We start from the raw sequence: 20,193 nt of genomic DNA on the forward strand, positions 1-20,193 counted from the left end.
GGAAGCATCTAAGGTAGATGAGCTATTAGTGACTGCCCTCTTTTTAGAAGAGGTGGATTCATAGCATCCACTGAAGGTTGTGTGAAATTCACCCGGAGTGCGGTAGTCCTCTTCCCAGGAATTCACTCCCATTGTGCAGGCGGTGGTTGGTTGAATCAAATTTGCTACGTTTTTTACAATTAAGAATGAACTTTGATTCAACCTTCCAATTGGCAGCAAAGTCCCTGCATATTAGACTGGCTTTTCCAACATGTCCTACCCAACAAAGGAATTTTAGCAAGATACGGCACAGCTCATTAAGCTGTTTTTGGGCTTCTCTTGGGAAAACAACTGGAACTATTGTTTGTGCTGGCTACTGAATAGCAGTAGTGTTTAGTGTCTTTGTCAAAAAAACAATGTTTTTCTGTGAATGTTGACTTTGCTGATCTGGGAGGTTAAAGCTCTGTACTTTGACTAAAGCAATATGCAGCCTTGTGGCAGGGCCGTGCTTAGGCATAGGCAATACCCACGTCTCTTACAGAAATCCATTGATATACTGATACTTGCATGTCTCCCTACCACCTGAGTGACATTTAGGAAAAGGTAGATCAGAATTTTTCATTTGTATTATTGTAAATATATTAATCTGTTTACTTGGTTGTTTACTTATTCTATGTATACCTTTTTGGATTCTGTGTGTTCTCTGTCTTAGAATGGTCTAAATGTTAATATAGGTAACTACTGTGTTTCTACCCTATTCATTTTCAGATATAGCCTTGAGCAGGTCCCTTTCTTTAAGATCACAGGATGCATCCCTTTGTTACTGTTGAGACATTTCTATTGAATACTTTTCACTGGCAAATTGTCTCCTTGAATAACCCCTGCTTTGTGAGCTTAGGCTACAGAAACGTTTCAAAGACTAATCCAAATCATCTGGTACCCCCTTCCTTCCTCAATCTCAAGAGTGCTGCAGAACTATGAGTTCGAGTCATATGAGCTGCAGATTGTACGCTATGCATAGATCGCTACCTGGTGTTGGGCTCGGATGTCTGCATGTTGTTTTTGTCTTCGAAGAAGTGTTGCAGTCACGAGACTGGTGACTCCTCCTTTGGTGGACAATGTGCATGGGCTCTATCGTTAGATTGTTTTTTCCCGCCATCTGGTTCGGATGTGACTTGCTGCGCTCCGGGTCGGTGTTGTCATCAAACCCCCTTTCGATGCGCAATCACACTTAACCGATGGTATTGTCTCAATTGCATGCCTTCGACGCGCACCCTCGACAACTTTTGAATAAACTTCGATGCCTGCGGACTTCGACGCGGGCCGCTGGGCCTACCCGCGCCGGTAAAGACGGACGTCGATGGAACAGACTCCCTTTAAGAAATGTCCATAGTGTGGTTCTAAGTTTCCACACTCTGACCTCCATCGTGTTTGCAATCTGTGTCTCTCTCCAGAACATTGAGAGGACGATTGTGAGGCTTGTCTCTCCTAAAAGTCCAAGAAGACCATCCAGGATCGTCGAGCTAGACTCTGGGAGATGTCCTGAGGCACAAGTTCCATTCTGGACATCTTCCATCCAGGTCCCGATAACCTTCTGGAGCCAGAACAGGAAGGACAGGTCCGGGACTCCGAAGCAGACGTCTCCGACGCCGAAGATGAGATCACCCCGGCTCAAAGGGACACGAGTACTAGGACTCCCGCCCCACCCAAGCCCATACCAGTGGCTCCGGTAATACCTTCGCCTTGGGGCTCAGGTCCACACCGTACGAAAACTTTGAGCACCCCGCCTCCGGGCCTGGCACCTAAGGGCAAAGAAAAGCCATCTGGCTCGAGCCAACAACCTGGTACCGAAAAGCCATCTTCGGCACTGAAAGCTCAGACGTTCGAGTTGCTATGCCTTCCTCCACTGCCACCGGGAAAACATTTGGCACCGAAATCCATAAAAGATCCCTCTGCACCGAAGCAGCCGGATAAGGCATCGGCACCTAAGCGGCCAGATAAGGCATTGGCACAGAAGCAGCCGGATAAGGCACCAGCACAGACACGTCTTCGACATGGAAACCCACAGAATAGACTTCGGCACCGAAAATTTCAGAGCCAAGACCATTAAAGGACAAAACTGCTATAAATAAGCCTCCTAAAGAAACACCTTTGGAGCCAACACAACCCGCACCGAAGGCTTCGGAACCAGGGAAAGATTTTGTACCGGACACTGTCCCAAAACAACCAAGAACACTTTCCAAGGAGAAATCCTAGACGCCAAACAAACCTATCGATCCCGAAGAGCTTTCTTTCCTGATCCGACAGACTGCCATCTTTATTCACCCTAAGACTGGTCACATAGTCACCAAGCTACCTACAAAGAGGAAACGAGAAAATTTGCCACATGCTCCAGTTCCTCCAAAAATTATACACATAGATACTAATACTTCACCACCAACTTCACCTCCACCACCAGTTAACCCTAATCTAATCATTTCGCCAGCACACTCTCCACAATCAGAGCATAGTGACAATTCACATGGGGATGGGCAACTGGATGAAGACATAGTACCATTAGATCCTGATTATTCACCACCGGAAGCAGACCCATGGCATGATTATAATACTGATCCTGATCTAACCAATGATCCGTATTTCTACCCCTCAAAACCATCCCCACCAGATGACAATGTGGGTTTTGCCCAGCTAATCAATAGGGCCGCCACATACCAAAAGGTCAAACTTCATTCAGATCCTGTAGAGGAGGATTTTCTACTGGAGACTTGCCCAACCACAAAAAAGTACCCATGTCTTACCCATGTTACAAGGCCTTCTTAAACACGCTCCTGAGGTGTTAAAAGACCCAGTAAGAGCTAGGGTTCTTAACCCCAGAGTAGAGAAAAAATACAAAGCAGCTCCCACTGAACCTATATACATCAAAGGCCAACTTCCCCTAGATTCACTAGTTGTAGCCAATGCACGCAAAAGGGCAAACTCTCGGGGGTCAGGTGACACACCACCTCCTGACAAAGAATCTAAATTATTAGACGGGTCAGGTAAACGTATGGCGTCTCAAGCTGCAAATTCATGGAGAATAGCAAACACACAAGCCCTTCTAGCAAGATACGATAAAGCCCACTATGATGAGCTGGAAAAGCTCATTCAACATCTACCTCAAGAATATAAGGACAAAGCCAATGACCTTAGATAGGAAGGCAAACTAATAACCAATACATCCATCAAATGCGCGCTCGACGCAGCAGACATCGCGTCCCGTGCAATAAATACCAGTGTTTTGCTACGCAGACAAGCCTGGCTCAGGGTATCGGGATTTAAACAAGAGGTACAATACCATCCTAAATCAACCCTTTGATCAGGGACACCTCTTTGGCCCTGCAGTTGACACATCTTTGGAAAAGATTAAAAAGGACACAGAAACCACAAAATCTATGGGAGCTTTACAGTAACCATCTGACAGAGGCTCCTTTCGTCGCTCTTTCTATAGAGCAGGTTCCAAGACAAATACATCAGAACACCCGTCCTCATACTATAAAAGTCCTAACCTGAGCACCTTTTCCAGGGGATACAATAGAAGAGGTTACAGAGGGAACAACAACAAGGGTAGAGGCAGGAGTAACAACTCCCCTAATAACAAACGGAGACTTCCCTATGCCTCCTTCCGATTATCGCACACCTGTTGGGGGACGCCTCTCACAGTTCCTGCCTGGAATTCCATCACAACAGACAAGTGGGTAAGACCGATTATCCAGTATGGTTATTGCCTGGAACTCACTTCTACACCTTCCGACATTACTCCAAAACAGCGTCCAATGTCATTAGAACACCTGACGCTCCTCAAGCGAAAGGTCTTAGCAATGTGCAAAAAAATGCAATAGAACCTGTTCCTCTGCCTCATCAGGGCACAGGTGTCTATTCCCTTTATTTTCTAATCCCAAAAAAGGACGGCTCTCAGGCCAATACTGGACCTCAGACCGCTTAACTTTTACATTCAATCAGACCACTTCCACATGGTCACTTTACAACAAGTGCTTCCACTACTACAGCAAGGTGACTTTCTCTCCACTCTAGATCTTTTAGACGCCTACTTCCATATTCCCATACATCCAGCTCACAAGAAATATCTCCGGTTTGTGGTAGATTGTCAACACTACCAGTTCAAAATTCTCCCATTCGGAGTCACTACAGCACCCAGAGTTTTCACCAAGTGCCTCGCAGTGGTTGCAGCCCATCTGAGAAGACAACAAATTAATGTCTGCCCGTATCTGGACAATTGGTTCATAAAGGCAAACTCCCACAACAACTCTCTTCGACACACACTCCGTACAATACAGTTGCTTCAAAGTCTGATATTCACAATAAATCTAGGCAAATCCCATCTCCAACTGTCCACAATACAACAATATCTAGGGGCTACAGTGAATACTTCCACAGCCTTAGCATATCCCAATCCGGTCAGGATAAGTGCTATACAAATGCTAGTTGCAAGATTTCAACCACAACCCTAACTACCAGCAAGCGTGTTCATGCAGCTAATAGGAATGATGACCTCTTGCATTTTTCTCATTCCCCATGCAAGACTGCAAATGCGCCCATTACAAGAGTGTCCAGCACATCAGTGAAACCAAGCACAAGGTCAGCTAACAGATCTGGTGTTGGTGGACGGCCGCACCCATCACTCTCTGCAGTGGTGGACCACAAAAAACCTTTCCAAAGGGCGGTCGTTCCTCGAGACAGTCCGACAGATAGTGCTAACAGATGCATCGCTCACTGGCTGGGGAGCACATCTTCAAAACCATACCATTCAAGGTTTATGGACCTCCCAACAAAAACTATTTCACATCAACTACCTGGAATTGTTAGCAGTCTCTCTAGCGATGGAGTATTTTCAACCGCAACTGCTGGGGAAAGCTGTCCTAATCCGTACAGACAACATGACAGCAGTGTATTACATACAAAAGCAGGGGGGGGACACACTCTCTCCAGTTATCCCGCCTAGCACAGAGCACCTGGAGATAGGCCATTCCACGGAAGATAAACCTCTTGGCAGAATACCTACCAGGAGTACACAATTAGATAGCGGATCTGCTCAGACGTCAAACACAACAGTCCCACGAATGGGAACTTCATCCTCAAGTTCTTCTTCCATTTTTTCACATGTGAGGACACCCAGAGATGGATCTGTTTGCCACATGCCAAAAGGCAAAATGCCCAAGCTTCGCATCCAGGTATTCACACCCATTGTCCAAAGGCAATGCGCTATGGATGAATTGGTCAGGCAAATTGCTTACACTTTTCCAACTCTCCCACTCATTCCATTACTAGTGAGGAAACTCCAACAACATTCCCTCATAATGATCCTAGTTGCTCCAACATGGGCAAGGCAACCATGGGTTCACAACTCTGTTGGAACTATCAGTAGTACCACATCAAAAGCTTCATCTCTCACCCAAGCTTCTCAATCAGAACCATGGAGAGATAAGACACCCAGATCCCAATCAGCTCAACCTTGCAATCTGGCTCCTGAAATCCTAGAGTTCGGCTACCTTAATCACCCTACCACAAGGGCATGCTATGCGGCAAAATGGAAGAGGTTCGTCATTTATTGCTCACACAACAAAATCAACCCACTAGATGCTTCCTTTCAAAACCTCATCTGTTACCTCTTGCATCTACAACAATGTAACCTAGGGTATACATCTATAAGGTTACATCTAGATGCCATAGCAGCATTCCTACAAAACAGACATTTGTCTTTGGTTAGGGTTCCCGCTATCAAAGCTTTTATGGAAGGATTTAAAAGAATAGTTCAACGAAGAGCTCCACCCTCTCCAGTATGGAATCTCATTGTAGTCCTCACCAGACTAATGGGTTCTCCCTTTGAACCTCTACACAAATGTGAACTACAGTTCCTTACTTGGAAAGTAGCATTTTTAGTCGCTATCACATCTCTCAGAAGAGTGAGCGAACTCCAGGCATTAACCATGCAAGAACCATTTTTAGAAATCCATCATAACAAAGTGGTTCTTAGAACAAACCCAACATTTTTACCCAAAGTGGTATCTGCCTTCTATCTAAACCAGTCTATTGAACTACCAGTATTCTTCCCTCAACCAGACTGAGTGGCAGAAAGAGCTCCACACACCTTGGATGTTAAAAGAGCAATACTTTACTACATTGAAAGAACAAAATCCTTTAGGAAAACCAAACAACTTTTCGTAGCTTTCTCCCCACCTCATAGGGGCAATCCTATATCCAAAACAGGAATTGCAAGGTGGATTGTAAAATGCATACAAATATGATACCTTAAAGCCAAACAAACGTTAACCATCCCCCCCTAGAGTTCATTCTACACGCAAACTAGGGGCCTCTATGGCATTCTTAGGGAACATTCCCCTAGATGACATATGTACGACAGCGACTTGGGCCACACAACACACCTTCATAAAACACTATTGTGTAGATGTGCAAGCAAAACAACAAGCTAGTGTGGGCCAGGCTGTATTAAAACACTGTTCCAAATTACTGCCACAGATACAGGTAGACACTGCTAAGGAGGATACTGCTGTATAGTCTATGCATAGTGTACAGACTGCTGCTCATATGCCGTGAACGGAAAATGCTACTTACCAGTGTGCATCTGTTCTTTGCATGTAGAGCTGCAGAGTTGTACACGCCCACCCGCCTCCCCGGATACCTCTACCTGTTCCAGTATTATTTTATTTAGATACATCACTCATGAAATCTTTCTACTTCTTGCTACTCCATCTAACCCTCAGTGGCAAAAACAATCTAACGATGGAGCAGATGCCCATGCGCATTGTCCACCGAAGGAGGAGTCACCAGTCTTGTGACTGCAACACTTCTTTGAAGACAAAAACAATATGCAGACATCCGAGCCCAACACCAAATGGCAATCTATGCATAGTGTACAACTCTGCAGCTCTACATGCCAAGGACAGACGCATACTAGTAAGTAGCATTTTCCTTTCCGTCACCCTCCAAATTATTTTTTTTGTTTCTGGTAAAAAAAAATTCAAACTGATTAACTGCATGTAGTAAAGTAGTGATTTTGTTAAAGAGAGTAAACAAATCGAAAATATTTCCTCCTTCTAACTTGCTAATCCCGCCCACGCTCTACGTATTGTTTAAGTGCTTGTTTTCAAAATTTCTTTTCTGTGTTCAGAAGAAAGACTCCTTATGATATTTCTCCCATTGGCTCTCATGAGTTACTGATCTCTGTGAATAAACTTTGATTTTCACCCGGTCTAGTTCCTCGTAGCTCTGACTCCATAATGACACCTGGGAGTCCAATGGCTGATTCTGGGAGATAAATAGGGAAGGGGCTAAGCGATTGGATTCTGATCAGATGGATGATACGAGAAAGTGATGATTCAGTGGCATTATATAATGCATAAATAATATATAGGCGATATGCCTGTTTGGGGAAATTAAATGTTTACACTCCAAGGTTACTATAAACCCTGTTACTCAGTTTTGAATTCATGACATTTAGTCGCAGCTCTTGGCTCTCAGTTTATGCTTTCCATCATCAACTAAAATCCCGGTCCTTTGCTTTCTCTGTAGTTTGTTGAATGCTTCCCAAAGGATGTCCTTTTTGTACTCTACTGTGTTCTGGTGGTTGGTTTTTGAAATTTTGAATGACGTTAAGTAAGATGAGGCGTAACCTTCCTTCAGTATTCAGAGAACCCATTAGCCCCGAGTGCTTCCTGACCATGGGTGGTTAAAGTGGATAGTTTCACTCCTACTTGGAGATTTGCTCCATGAACAGAGCATCCTGCATACGCAATTCAAAATTAGACTCACTTAATGGAGGACTTCGTGGAGGTTGCAGAAGAGGAAGCACCAGACCTCTGCTTGGAACAAAGTCTGTGCTTTTTCTGGAAGCCTGTGGATTGCCTTTCAACATTTTTATAACTTTAAAAGAATTATGAACGCAACAGGGTTGAAAAATACCGTAGTTTGGGCTATGGAAATCAAAGCACTCCACAGAATGACTGTCCCCATACTATCTTGCGCTTTTTAGCAACTTATTTATTGAACAGTAAAACAATCTGTTTCTGTCAAGCTGAAAAGTACAACAATTTATTTCTGTCAAATAGAAAATTCATAAAGTTGTCATTGATATCATGATGCATATATACATGCTCATGCAGACAAATTCATTGATAGTCTTACTTTGTGGTTTGGACCAGATATTTATTACTTTGCATATATTGTCATTTTACAGCTTTTTACAGCCACAAAATAAATTCTACTGTGGCATCCTGAAAAAAGAATTCAACATATTCTTTAACGTTTTCCAAGTTCTGTAAGTTGTAAGCCTCAAACATTGATGGGGCTTTGACCTATTGAAACTCAAGACAAAAAGTTTAATATAACTTCTCTTTAGTCTCTTGATACTTGGTGTCCTTTTTTGAAAAGGGAACTGGTGGGTGATCTGGACTTATTCCTCTTGGCAAGATCAGTTGAAACCACGGTTGCCAGAGCGGGGAGATTACATAGTATTACAAATGGATCCTTCAGAGGTCTGTGTTTTCAGTCTATGATCTTTGTTTGTGTGGTGGGTTTGGACTATGCTTATATAGGTTTATTAAAGAGCCTCTCCTTATCGCCCCCCCGGCGGTTGGTGTTGTCTTTTTTCCTGAGGGTTGGTGTTCCTGATAATATGCTGATTGCTGTGGGTGCACCTATATGGCATGAGTCTTTTCTACTGTTTTGTGTTTATAGGAATTCTGAAAGAAAACCGGTGTGTGTTTATATGTGTGTGTGTGTGTGTGTATGTATGTGTATATATATATATGTGTGTGTATATATATATATATATATATATATACACACATATATATGTGTGTGTATATATATATATCTATATATATCCACCCAAAATTGGTCCAGCAATATCAGGCCGCACTCCCATTGAGGTGAAACAAACATCTTTATTTATTTTGAAGCCAACAGCTTCTCCTCTTGTACTCCTGTCCCTGGCTTGATGCGTTTCGATGAACTCTCACCATCTCATCAGAGGCCTCGTGAGCAGAGAACAATTGCGTGCATGACTCGCCGCCCCTTTCTTGTTCTTTAAGTACACAGTACCTTTCTCCATTGCATGCTGGGCAACGTTGTCCTTTTCGGCATATTTACACCCTTCAGTGAGTTACCTGCTCACGATTTCTTGGGGACATAATTCATAGCCCATATTGAGCCCCCGGAGGAAACCCTGTCAGCCTGAAATTTAACACCTCAAATTGCCCAATTCAGGAAGGAGTTCCTTCTCGAGCAGTCCCGGTGTAGTCTTCTCCCAGGCGGTGTGTCGCCTCCACGGCCTGAGGCACACCGTGTTTCTATAAGTGATTGCTTAAGAGAGTAAGTATGTGTAAGTTTCTGTAGCAGTAAGTGTGGTGGTGTGTGTATAACTTGGCCGCCGTGGTGGAGTCTTGTGGAGTCAGAGTGGTCTCGTACGCTGATGACACTCAGTTGATATTCTCCTTTGCGGACCACTCGGACTCCACGTTTGCCAACTTCCGCCAATGTCTAGGCAACATCCAGGTCTGGATGACAAACAATCACCTAAGACTCAATGCTGATAAAACAGAAGTTCTGTTTTTTAACCAGAAAAACCCTATTTCCCCTTCCCTTTGGTGGCCCACTGCACTTGACCCCGCACCCACCCCTGTCCATTCAGTACGCAACCTGGGTTACCAGTTCGACGACTCACTTTCATGCAAAGCACAAGTCAATAAGGTCACTTCTGCCTGCTTCATGAAGCTGCGCATTATTAAGAAGATCCTCCCCTACCTCCCCTTGGACGCCCGCCGAACAGTCACTCCGGTCCTCATCACTTCTCACCTGGATTACGCGAACAGCCTTTACGCTGGCGCTCCTCAATATCTGATCGATCGGCTCCAGATCTTTCAGAACGCGGCAACTCCACTGGCTTCCTGTTGCAAGCCGTATCCAGTTCAAGATCCTCACCCTCGCCTTCCGCGCTATCAACGGCCTTGGTCCTAGCTACCTTAAAAAGCGAGGGTCAATATCTCATTCCGCTAGATCACTAAGATCTAACAACTTACGCCTCCTGATCTCTCCTCGCTTTCGCCGCGCCAGAATGGGCGGCAGAGGGTTCAGCGTAATCACTGCTAAACTGTGGAACTGCCTCCCAACCGACCTCAGGTTCTGCCCGTCTGAACCCATCTTCCGGGCTAGACTAAAAACCTGGCTGTTTTCCGGACTGTGATCCCTTTCTTGATGACAACCTTTCCCCCCCTTCTCCCTTGAGGCTCTGGTTCTAGCGCCGGGACACCCCCTCGAGGGTAGCTGCGCGCTGTATAAGCTACATAAATAAATAAATAAATAACTGTATATGCAATTTAATGGATTTTTGATACTTTGTTTGCATGTGTGACTATGTGTGTGAGTAACTCTGGATAAGTGGCATTGTGTAACAGGATGTATAGGTGTATGAGAACATCTGATGAGTGATTACATCTATGAGTGACTGTATAGGACTGTTGGTGAATGAGTGGATGTGTGTGTGTAGATCTTGGAATTACTAAATAGGTGTGTTGTAAGTGGTATTGGTATGTCCATTGTTTTGAAAATAGTAGTTTCTATTTTAGAGTGTGTGTATCAAAGGTTATATTAGGGTGAGAGGACGTCTGCCACTCTATCACAAGGATGATGTCATCAGTGATGTCATTTGAGATGTCATCAGTTATGTCATGAGTGATGTCACTGACCATGTCATGAGTGATGTAATATGTGACGTAATATGTGACGTCATCAGCAGTGCATTGCGGGCGCGCAAGTTATAGTTAGCTCAACTAACTATAACGGGGGAATTTGAATGGTTTTGTACGAGTGAAATGTCCAACTAACTATAACGCCCCTGAAACCTATGGTTTTTTCAGTGAATTTCTAAGGTTTTTTAAATGCTAGTTCCTAACTATAACATGCATGAAACCTATGTTTTTTTCAGTGAATTTAAAAGGTTTTTTTAAATGCTAATTTGTAACTATAACATGCCTGAAACCTATGGGTTTTCAGTGAATTTCTAAGGTTTTTTAAATGCTAGGTTTTACCAATGCCTACAGGTATGACAAGTGAAGAAAGAAGAAAAAACACAGAAAGAAGCAAAAGAAATGCAGAAAGAAGCAACAGAAGTCCTCAAAGACGACTGAAAGTGCAGGAAGAAGGAAGACAGGCAGAAAGAACAAACAGAGGAGCAGAAAGAGGCCTTGTTGCAAAATCATCCTGTACCCTCAACTTTTTCAGATGGGTACTGGTGGTAACTGACTCTGACTAACCAGTCCTAGAGCCAGTGCTATGATAAAAGACACTTAGAATACAGTTAAAACACCTACATACACTAGGGAACACTATGCGTCGTGTTACCCTTATGATGTCCATGGCCTCCTCTGTAAGCCCCTAGTACATAATAGGGCAGGGGGATTAAAACTACCTCTTAAAACGGGCCTTAGGGCGAGTTTGCACACTTATGAAGGGAGGGGGGGCCTGAGGTGACATGTGTGCAAACACACCCTGTGGCCGTGTTAATTTGGGGGATAAAGTCCCCTTGAATCCTGAGTGTTCCTTGGGTCCAACTAGCCCACCAGGTATCTCCAGGTAGCGCCACAGAGCTGCGTTGCAGAGAGGTCACGGCCTGGACCACCTCTCTGCAACGCAGCGCAGTAGTGCTTACTGGAAGCACCTGGTGAGCTAGTTGGCCCCCAGGGACCCTCAGGATTGAAGGGGAATTATTTACCAACTTAAAACGCGCCACAGGGCGTGTTTGCACACGTCACCTCAGGCTCCCGTCCCCTCCCTTCCCCACTGTGTAAACACACCCTGTGGCAGTTTTAAGTTGGGAGATTAAGTCCTCTTGAATCCTGAAGGTCCCTAGGGTCAAACTAGCCCACTAGGTATCTCCAGTAAGCGCCGTTGCAGAGAGGTGTAAAAAGGGGTACGGCCTGGACCACCTCTCTGCAACGCAGCGCAATGGTACTTACTGGAAGCACCTGGTGGGCTAGATGGCCCCCAGGGGCTCTCAGGATTGAAGGGGAATTATTTCCCCAACTTAAAACACGCCACAGGGCGTGTTTGCACATGTCACCTCAGGCCTGTCCCCACCCTTTGCCACTGTGAATACGCGCCCTGTCGCCGTTTAAGTTGGGAGATAAAGTCCCCTTGAATCCTGAGGGTCCCTAGGCTCAAACTAGCCCACTAGGTACCTCCAGTAAGCCCCACAGAGCTGTGTTGCAGAGAGCTGTAAAAGGGGCGTGGCCTCTGAACACCTCTCTGCAACGCAGCTCCCTGGCGCATACTGGAGGTACCTGGTGGGGTAGTATTGACAAGGAATTAATTCCCCTACTTACAACTCGCCAGGGGGCGCATTTGCCCAATGGTGAAGAAGGGGGCAGGCCTGAGGTGACATGTCTGCAAACACTAGCCCACCAGATACCTCCAGCATGCGCCAGAGAGCTGTGTTGCAGAGAGGTGTTCAGAGGCCACGCCCCTTTTTATATCGCTCTGCAACGCGGCTCCGTGGTGCTTACTGGAGGTATCTGGTGGGATAGTTGGCCCCCAGGGACCCTCCGGATTGAAGAGGAATTATTTCCCCAACTTAAAACGCACCACAGGGTGTGTTTGCACACATGTCAACTCAGGCCCTGCCACCTCCCTTTACCACTGTGCAAACGCGCCTGTTGGGGGATTAACTCCCCTTGAATCCTGAGGGTCGCTGGGGTGCAAGTAGCCCACCAAGTACCTCCATTAGGCGCCACTGAGCTGTGTTGCAGAGCGGTGTAAAAAGGGAAGTGGCCTCAGAACACCTCTCTGCAACGCAGCTCCCTGGCGCATTCTAGAGGTTACTGGTGGGCTAGTTGTCCCCCAGGGACCTCCAGTATTCAAGGTGAATTAGTTCCTTATCTTCAAACGCGCCGGGGGCGCGTTTGCAGAGTGCTGCAAGGAGGGTGCAGGCTTCCGGCGCGATGTCAGTCTTTTAAAAAAAAATAAAGAAGGGGGGCTGTGTGGCCCCCCTTCTTTTCCTAATTAATTGGCCCTGGGGACCCCAGGGCCTGCCCCCTATTTTTTTTTTCTAAACAAAACTTTGGAAGGGGGACGCGTGGCCCCCCTCCCGAGGCCATAATCGGCCCTGGGGACCCCATCCCCCGGGGCATGGGCATTTCTTTTTTTTTTTTTTATTGATTTGGAGGGGGCAGCGTTGCCCCACTCCTCAGGCCACTTATGGCCTCAGGGACCCCATCCCCGGGGACGGCCTTTGTTTTTTTTTTTAAATACATTTTTGAGGAGGGGGGGCCACGTGACCCCCCTCCCGGGCCACTTCTAGCCCTGGGGACCCCATCCCCCGGGGCTGGCCCTCTCCTTTGGGGACTGTGGGGGGGGGGGTCCCCAATCCTCCCACGGTCACGCCAGCTCCCCGAGTCCTTCGGGAGCCGGCATTGCTTTTCCATATGGGAAGCTGCTAAGATGCAGCTCCCTGTGTGGGAAAGCAATTGTCTTTGGTTTTTGGAAGCGAGAGCAGGTTTCCTGCTCTCTTTCAAAAACCAAAGCAGTTTGCTATTGCAGGGTGGGAGCCGCGAGGCTCCCACCCTGCCATAGCAAACAGCAGTGTCCCGGGGGTGGGCACCCTGGGACACTGCAGGAGCCGGCCCTGGGGGGTGGGAGTCCCCACGGCCATTACAGGCTCTAACAGGGGGGTCGCGCGCCCCCCCCCCTCCAATTTTATTATTTAGAGCCCCGGGGAGGTGGCAGTCCCCGGGGCATGTGGGGGGGCTCGAGCCCCCCCCCCCACAATTTATTTTAAAAAAAACCCAAAAAAAACACAAGCCCCGGGGGGGTCGCGGTCCACGGGGCAGTGGGGGGCCATGAGCCCCCCGCAAATATTTTCTTAAAGCCTCGGGGGTGGCGGTCCCCGAGGCTGGGGGGCCCCTCTGGGTACCCCATTACATTAAAAATAGTGCTGTGAGCCCCCGCAAATTTTCTCATAAAGCCCGGGGGGGGGGAGGTGGTCCCCGGGGCATGGGGGGGGCATTTTAGCCCCCTCACCCATGTTTTTTCGAAGCCTCTGGGCCCCCCATTGCAGTAAAAATATGGCCCCCGGGACTTGGCCCCCCGGGGGTTTATTTATTTTATTTTATTATGCGATTTATACTGCGCAAACTAAACCCAAAGGTGTCAAGGCGCCTATCAAAAAAGATCAGAAATGCAGAGCACAACTACAGGTACGCCCGTACAAAGAGGTGGGTCTTCAGGGCAGTTCTAAATAATTGTAGGGTGGGAAGAGACCTTAATTCAAGCGGGAGAGCGTTCCACCATTTTGGGGCCAGATTGGAAAAAGCTTTACCACCCCATCTGGTTTTCCGAATGCGCTGAACTGAGAGAAGAAGTCTGTTTGAGGAGCGAAGGTTCCTGCCAGGATTGTAAGGAGACCAAATGGATCCAATGCCAGTAAGGCTATTTTTTGCTAAAGCCTTGTAGACCATACACATAGTCTTAAAAAGTATCCGGTCTTCAACAGGAAGCCAGTGGAGCTGCTTCCTGGCAGAGGTGGCAGAGGCACATTTGTTCTGGGGGTTTAATATTAGACAGCGCGTCGTTTCTTTTTTTTCCGGCCGGATCCTCTGCGAAGAGGGTCCTTGTGGGACCCCCTAAGCAGGCCTAGGGGGTCAGGGTGTTTCTACCCTACCCCCTTTTTGCGTTATGCGCATTTCTTTTACTGATTTCTTGTGCTTTGGTTCTATCGAGGCACAAGATGGCTGCCAACACATCCTGGTTTGGAGTGTTGACAGCCAATTACCATAAAGCTTATGATCGGGAGGGTGCGCTGATCCTGCGCGGCCATAGATATTGAAACTTTTAAAAAAAATTCTCAGCAACTGCTGAACGGATTTACACCATTTAATAAAAAGGAATCTTTCTGAACCAAGAGCTACCTTTTTGCCAAACTTGGTCTAATTCCGTTCAGCAGTTCGGGCAGTAGCTGTGTCTAAAGTTTCCTATGGGAAATTGCATAGGGAAAACACGTTTTGGGACGCCCCTTTTTTCTCGGCCCCCGCTTGACTAATCACCCCGAAACTTTCAAGATAGGAGCGGACCGGAGCGCCGCACAAGTTTTGAAAATTTCGCAAATATTAGTCAACCAGCGCTAAAGTTATTGGGAACAGAATGTTGCAATTTTCCTATGGAAAATAGGTCCTAACTATAACTACCTACTGGCGACTGCCAGTAGGTGTTATATATATATATATATATATATATATATATATATATATATATATATATATATATATATATTCTGTGCAAACGCTGTGAAGCTTGGAAGAGCACACATCCACTCTCTGCCATCCAGCATTTCAAAAGTGCAGCCCTCCGTTTTTGCTTCGTGTCATGGTTACATCTGCCAACGCGTTTCAGGGCTCAAGGCCCCTTCTTCATGGGCTGAGAAATCACACATGAGGCCAGCATGCGCAGTAAGTTGCTTTTATTTTAAACCATCCTTCTGGCGATGGGCGTGTTTGCATCCACTTGCCCTCGTGCATTCTGGGGGATGGAGTTTTTGCATACTGGAAACGTCTTTTTCTTTAAGTAAGTTCATGCGTGTATTTCCCAAATAGTTCTGATTAAAATTTCTTACTCTGAGTGAGCCACGAATTTGCATTAATGGGAAGGTTTCATCAGCACATTGAGAGCGGCGCTGCAATGTCAGGTTCAGTCCCGACTGTCGTCTCCTCTCAGCTGTCGGTTGGAGTATCCTTCAGCTGACGGTGGTGCCTCTCCCCACGGTCACGCCCCGTGTAATATAGTCTGTGCAAACGCTGTGAAGCTTGGAAGAGCACACATCCACTCTCTGCCATCCAGCATTTCAAAAGTGCAGCCCTCCGTTTTTGCTTCGTGTCATGGTTACATCTGCCAACGCGTTTCAGGGCTCAAGGCCCCTTCTTCATGGGCTGAGAAATCACACATGAGGCCAGCATGCGCAGTAAGTTGCTTTTATTTTAAACCATCCTTCTGGCGATGGGCGTGTTTGCATCCACTTGCCCTCGTGCATTCTGGGGGATGGAGTTTTTGCATACTGGAAACGTCTTTTTCTTTAAGTAAGTTCATGCGTGTATTTCCCAAATATATATATATATATATATATATATATATATATATATATATATATATATATATATATATATATATATATATATATATATATATATATATATATATATATATATATATATATATATATATATATATATACACACACATACACACAGTCCTAGTCCCGTCCAATAATGGCGGAACCAAACAGGTCAGGACCTCAGGCCCAGCAAAATGAAATAGCCACAAAGAATGCCAGGAATCCAAGAATGGAAAGCAGGGAAGACGGTTTATTTAAATAAAGATGACGCGTTTCGCTCCACACGAGAGCTAAGCTCACCAAATATATATATATGTTTCATATGTACATTGGCTCTTTACTGAATGTGTGTGGATATGTTGGTTGTGCGTCTATTGTTTAGATTTTTTTGGGCAAAATCAAATATGCTGGAGCATCTGATGTTTGGCGGCTTGATGCAGTTCGTTCAATACATTACATTCAATTCATGTATTTTATTGAGTTTAAGTGTGATAAATCATTCACCTCTAGCTAAGTACTACATTAGATTTCTCCATGCGAAAAAGGCAGATGGATTAAATTAAGGCAATAAAGTTAGAAGGAGGCATGCTGACAAAACGGCTAGGAGGTGGCATGGGGGTTATATAAGGGCCCACACAAAGAAATTTGAAAAATGTAGGAGGAGGAAAATAGACTAATTTTAAATATGTGTGAAAGGAAGTGGAGATGGCACCCTCTAAAAAAATAATTTAAAAAACCTATTGTATAGGGAGAAATTGTTGGAGATTAAGAACGAATGTCATGGTGTGGAGCAGTATCCTCGTGAGCAAACAGCAATTTTAAAACAAACCTTGTCAAAGACAGTAGGTCTGATCTTGGCAAGTCTTAATTTTTAATTTCTTTTTCTTTTTTGGAAAATATATTCAATAGACATTAAAAGTGTACAAGTAATACAAAGTAAAAAAGCCGCTCACTAAAGATTCCATGCGTCTGTTAAATCACCCAAAGCTAATACAAATTGAAAACATAAAATGAAAGCAGAGCTTGGCCTACCAGCCTTGGCACCTAAGTGGACTACTCATGTGGCTCGTGTGCAAGAGAAAAAAAAGGAATAATGGAAATTGAAAAACATTTGCAAACTGAAGTATTCTTCCACCAGCCTAGGCTCTTGTGATCAGGCAAAATGCTGTCACGCACAGTGAAGAGAGCCTGTTGTTGAATCGGGCTGAACAATTACCCAATTATTTAGGCTGTGGGAAGGATAAGCAGAATGGGACACTTGAATAGACCAGTTGTTGGAGAGTTGGCTCAAAGGTGTGTGGGTGTGTGTGTGCGTGTGTATATATATATATATATATATATATATATATATATATATATATATATATATATATATATATATATATATATATATATATATATATATATATATATATATATATATACATGCTAAAAAATGAGACGTTACTGCTAAATCTACCTCTAGTCCAGACCTAAAAAATGGTAAATATCATTCTGTAACAAAACATGGTAATAAAACTGGGCATGAAGTGAGGAATTATCCATGTAAACCTTGTGTCGAAGCCAGCATAGAAAGCCTGTTTGAAGATTAATCTGATTTTCAAGATTAATGCCATTAACACCTTAAAAAATGTAAAAAGATATTCTGTTTATTGGTTTGTACCATCTTTAAAATTTGTTAAACTTTTTTGCGAAATAATTTCTCTGAATTGATGGTCTAACAAAGTGTTATTTTATGAAATCACATACAGTTCTAAATTCCATTTTGTTAATTCTGGGTATTTTTTATTTTTCTGGAACAAGCTATGAGAGTGCCTTGTGTTAGTGCCTTGTGTATCGTTATACAGTCCATGACATTCTCTGTACAATATGCTTTTGCAGGTCATTGCTTATCATTTTGCGGAAATATTGAGGTACATCTTTGAGGGCTGTTCTATTTTTGCGAATGCCTTGGGTTCTGTTATTTCATTGACCGTATTGAGTTACAATGTAATTACACATAGCTTTGTCTATGATTCTATCTTCAAAACCATCTGTATATGCGTAAAAATGTTGACGTGCTCTCCTTTTCTGAAATAGGGTTGTACACTCAAAAACTAACTTACAAAAATGGATTCTTAATGATAAATTTCACGGGTGGAGATACATGCCACAAGATATATCAACGGTCAACGGCTATTCTTTTCTCTTGTGGTCGCAACACAACATCGGTAAGCCAGTGAGATATTGGAGTGCACTCTTGAAACCTGTACATCAAAAAAGCTTTTGGGTACTTGTAATTTAGTATTTGTTTGTAGTTAGTCCATTTCTACAAATGCTTGCAGTGGCCTTTAATGTTTTACTGATGTCATTCCTCTAATGTGTGTCCTCAGTACAGATGTTCAATTTCAATGATATTTTATGTGAACATGAACACAATTTATGTGTTTGTCTAATACTCACCCAGAGCCTGTTCTTTTGAGGTCATTGTCATGGGAGCACTGTGTTCGAGGCATGTGTGCTGTAGATGCACATGCTTTGCATACTCCTGCCATCTAGTGTTGGGTCCGGATGTTTGCAAGTTGTTTTTGTTCGAAAAAGTCTTTGCAGTCACGAGGTAGGTGTCTCCTCCTTTCAGTAATAGTGCGCATGGGCATCAGCTCCATCCCCAGATTATTTTTTTCAGCCATCGGGTTCGGATGTGTATTGCTGCGCTCCGGTATCGTTCTCAAACCACTTCGACGCGCAATGCTCTACCTTCTACGGTATTGTCTTTCGATCGCGGTTTCCTATTTGATGTGTATCATTTACACTGAGGAAACCTTTGATCGGGAACTTCAAGGTGAGCTGTCGGGCCTACCCGTGCCCACCACGCCAGCAGTCAATGGAGTGGACTCCATTTAAGCTATGTCCTGGGTGTCGTGCTAAATTTCCACGCACTGATTAGCACGACGTCGCAACCTCTGCTTATCCCCGGAACACTACGAACAGGACTGTGAAACGTGTCGATCGTTGCGATCGAAGAAGACCATTCGTGATCGTCGGGCTCGATGCCATGAGATGCAATGCGGTAGCGGCTCCATACCGGACATCTTCCGCGAAGATTCTCATTTCCACCGTCCAGCTGCAGAAGCTGAGGACGAAGAACTTGTCTCCGTGTCGGAAGCCAACTCCAACATGGAAGAAGAACTGAATATTTTCTGGGTCAACGTACCGTGAGTACGGATCCCCATGTGCCCACTCAACGAAAATCTAAGGCTCCAGTATCACCTTCGCCCACGGGCTCAGGTCGGCACCGATAAAAAGTTTGCCCCGCCCTCCAACCTGGCTATAAAGCACAAAGAAAGGCCTTCGGGCTTGGGCTGGAGCCGGCCCCATTCTGGTGCCAAACCAACACCTTGGGCACCGAAACAAAAGACGAAGCATTTGCCACCGGCACTGAAGGCACCTTCGACACTGAAGGCCTCTGAGCCGAAATCCTCCAAACCAAAAGCTTCGGAGCTGAAATCTTCAAAACCGAAAGCTTTGGAGCTTAAATCGTCCAAACCGAAAGCTCCGAAGCCAAATTCCTCGACACCTGAAGGCTCGGAGCCGAGCTCCTCCGTGCCAAAACGTTCGGAGCCGAAACCTGCCACTCCAAAAGCTTCAGAGCCCAAACCGGCTAAAACCAAGCACTGTGATTCAAAACTTTCAACGCCCAAAGACTCTCAGCCAAAATCTTCGACGCCAAAATCAACTCCTAATGAAAAAGATACTCCATCCAAAGAGCCTCCATCCGAGGACCCACCTTTGGATCCATAACAAAAGAGACTAAGTATTGACCCTAAAACTAGACACCTCCTGGCCACTCTTCCTAAAAAACGGAAGCTGGGTCTCTCAGAGGATTGCCCTATACCTCTGAAGAAAAAGGACATGGGTACTAACCCTTCTCCCCTTACATACCTCCCTTTCCTCCTCCTAACCCAAATTTAATCATTACACCATCAAATTCACCTCCACTATCACCTGACCCACAGGATGAAGATTATGGGGATGGGGATGAAGAGCAGTACATGCCGCAAGAT

At 45.0% G+C, this 20,193-nt stretch overlaps 1 protein-coding gene across 1 annotated transcript in view; it reads left to right on the forward strand.

Annotated features, from left to right (window-relative positions):
- IGF2R (insulin like growth factor 2 receptor) overlaps positions 1–20,193 on the forward strand; it is a 1,933,894-nt gene that overhangs the window by 931,647 nt on the left and 982,054 nt on the right. Inside the window, exon 28 of the mRNA XM_078648980.1 lies at positions 18,230–18,360. Coding sequence (XP_078505106.1) covers positions 18,230–18,360 — 131 coding nt within the window. The remainder of the gene's footprint in view (positions 1–18,229; positions 18,361–20,193) is intronic.

This window comes from Lissotriton helveticus, chromosome 6 (assembly GCF_964261635.1).
Source record: "Lissotriton helveticus chromosome 6, aLisHel1.1, whole genome shotgun sequence".
NCBI classification, from domain to species: domain Eukaryota; kingdom Metazoa; phylum Chordata; class Amphibia; order Caudata; family Salamandridae; genus Lissotriton; species Lissotriton helveticus.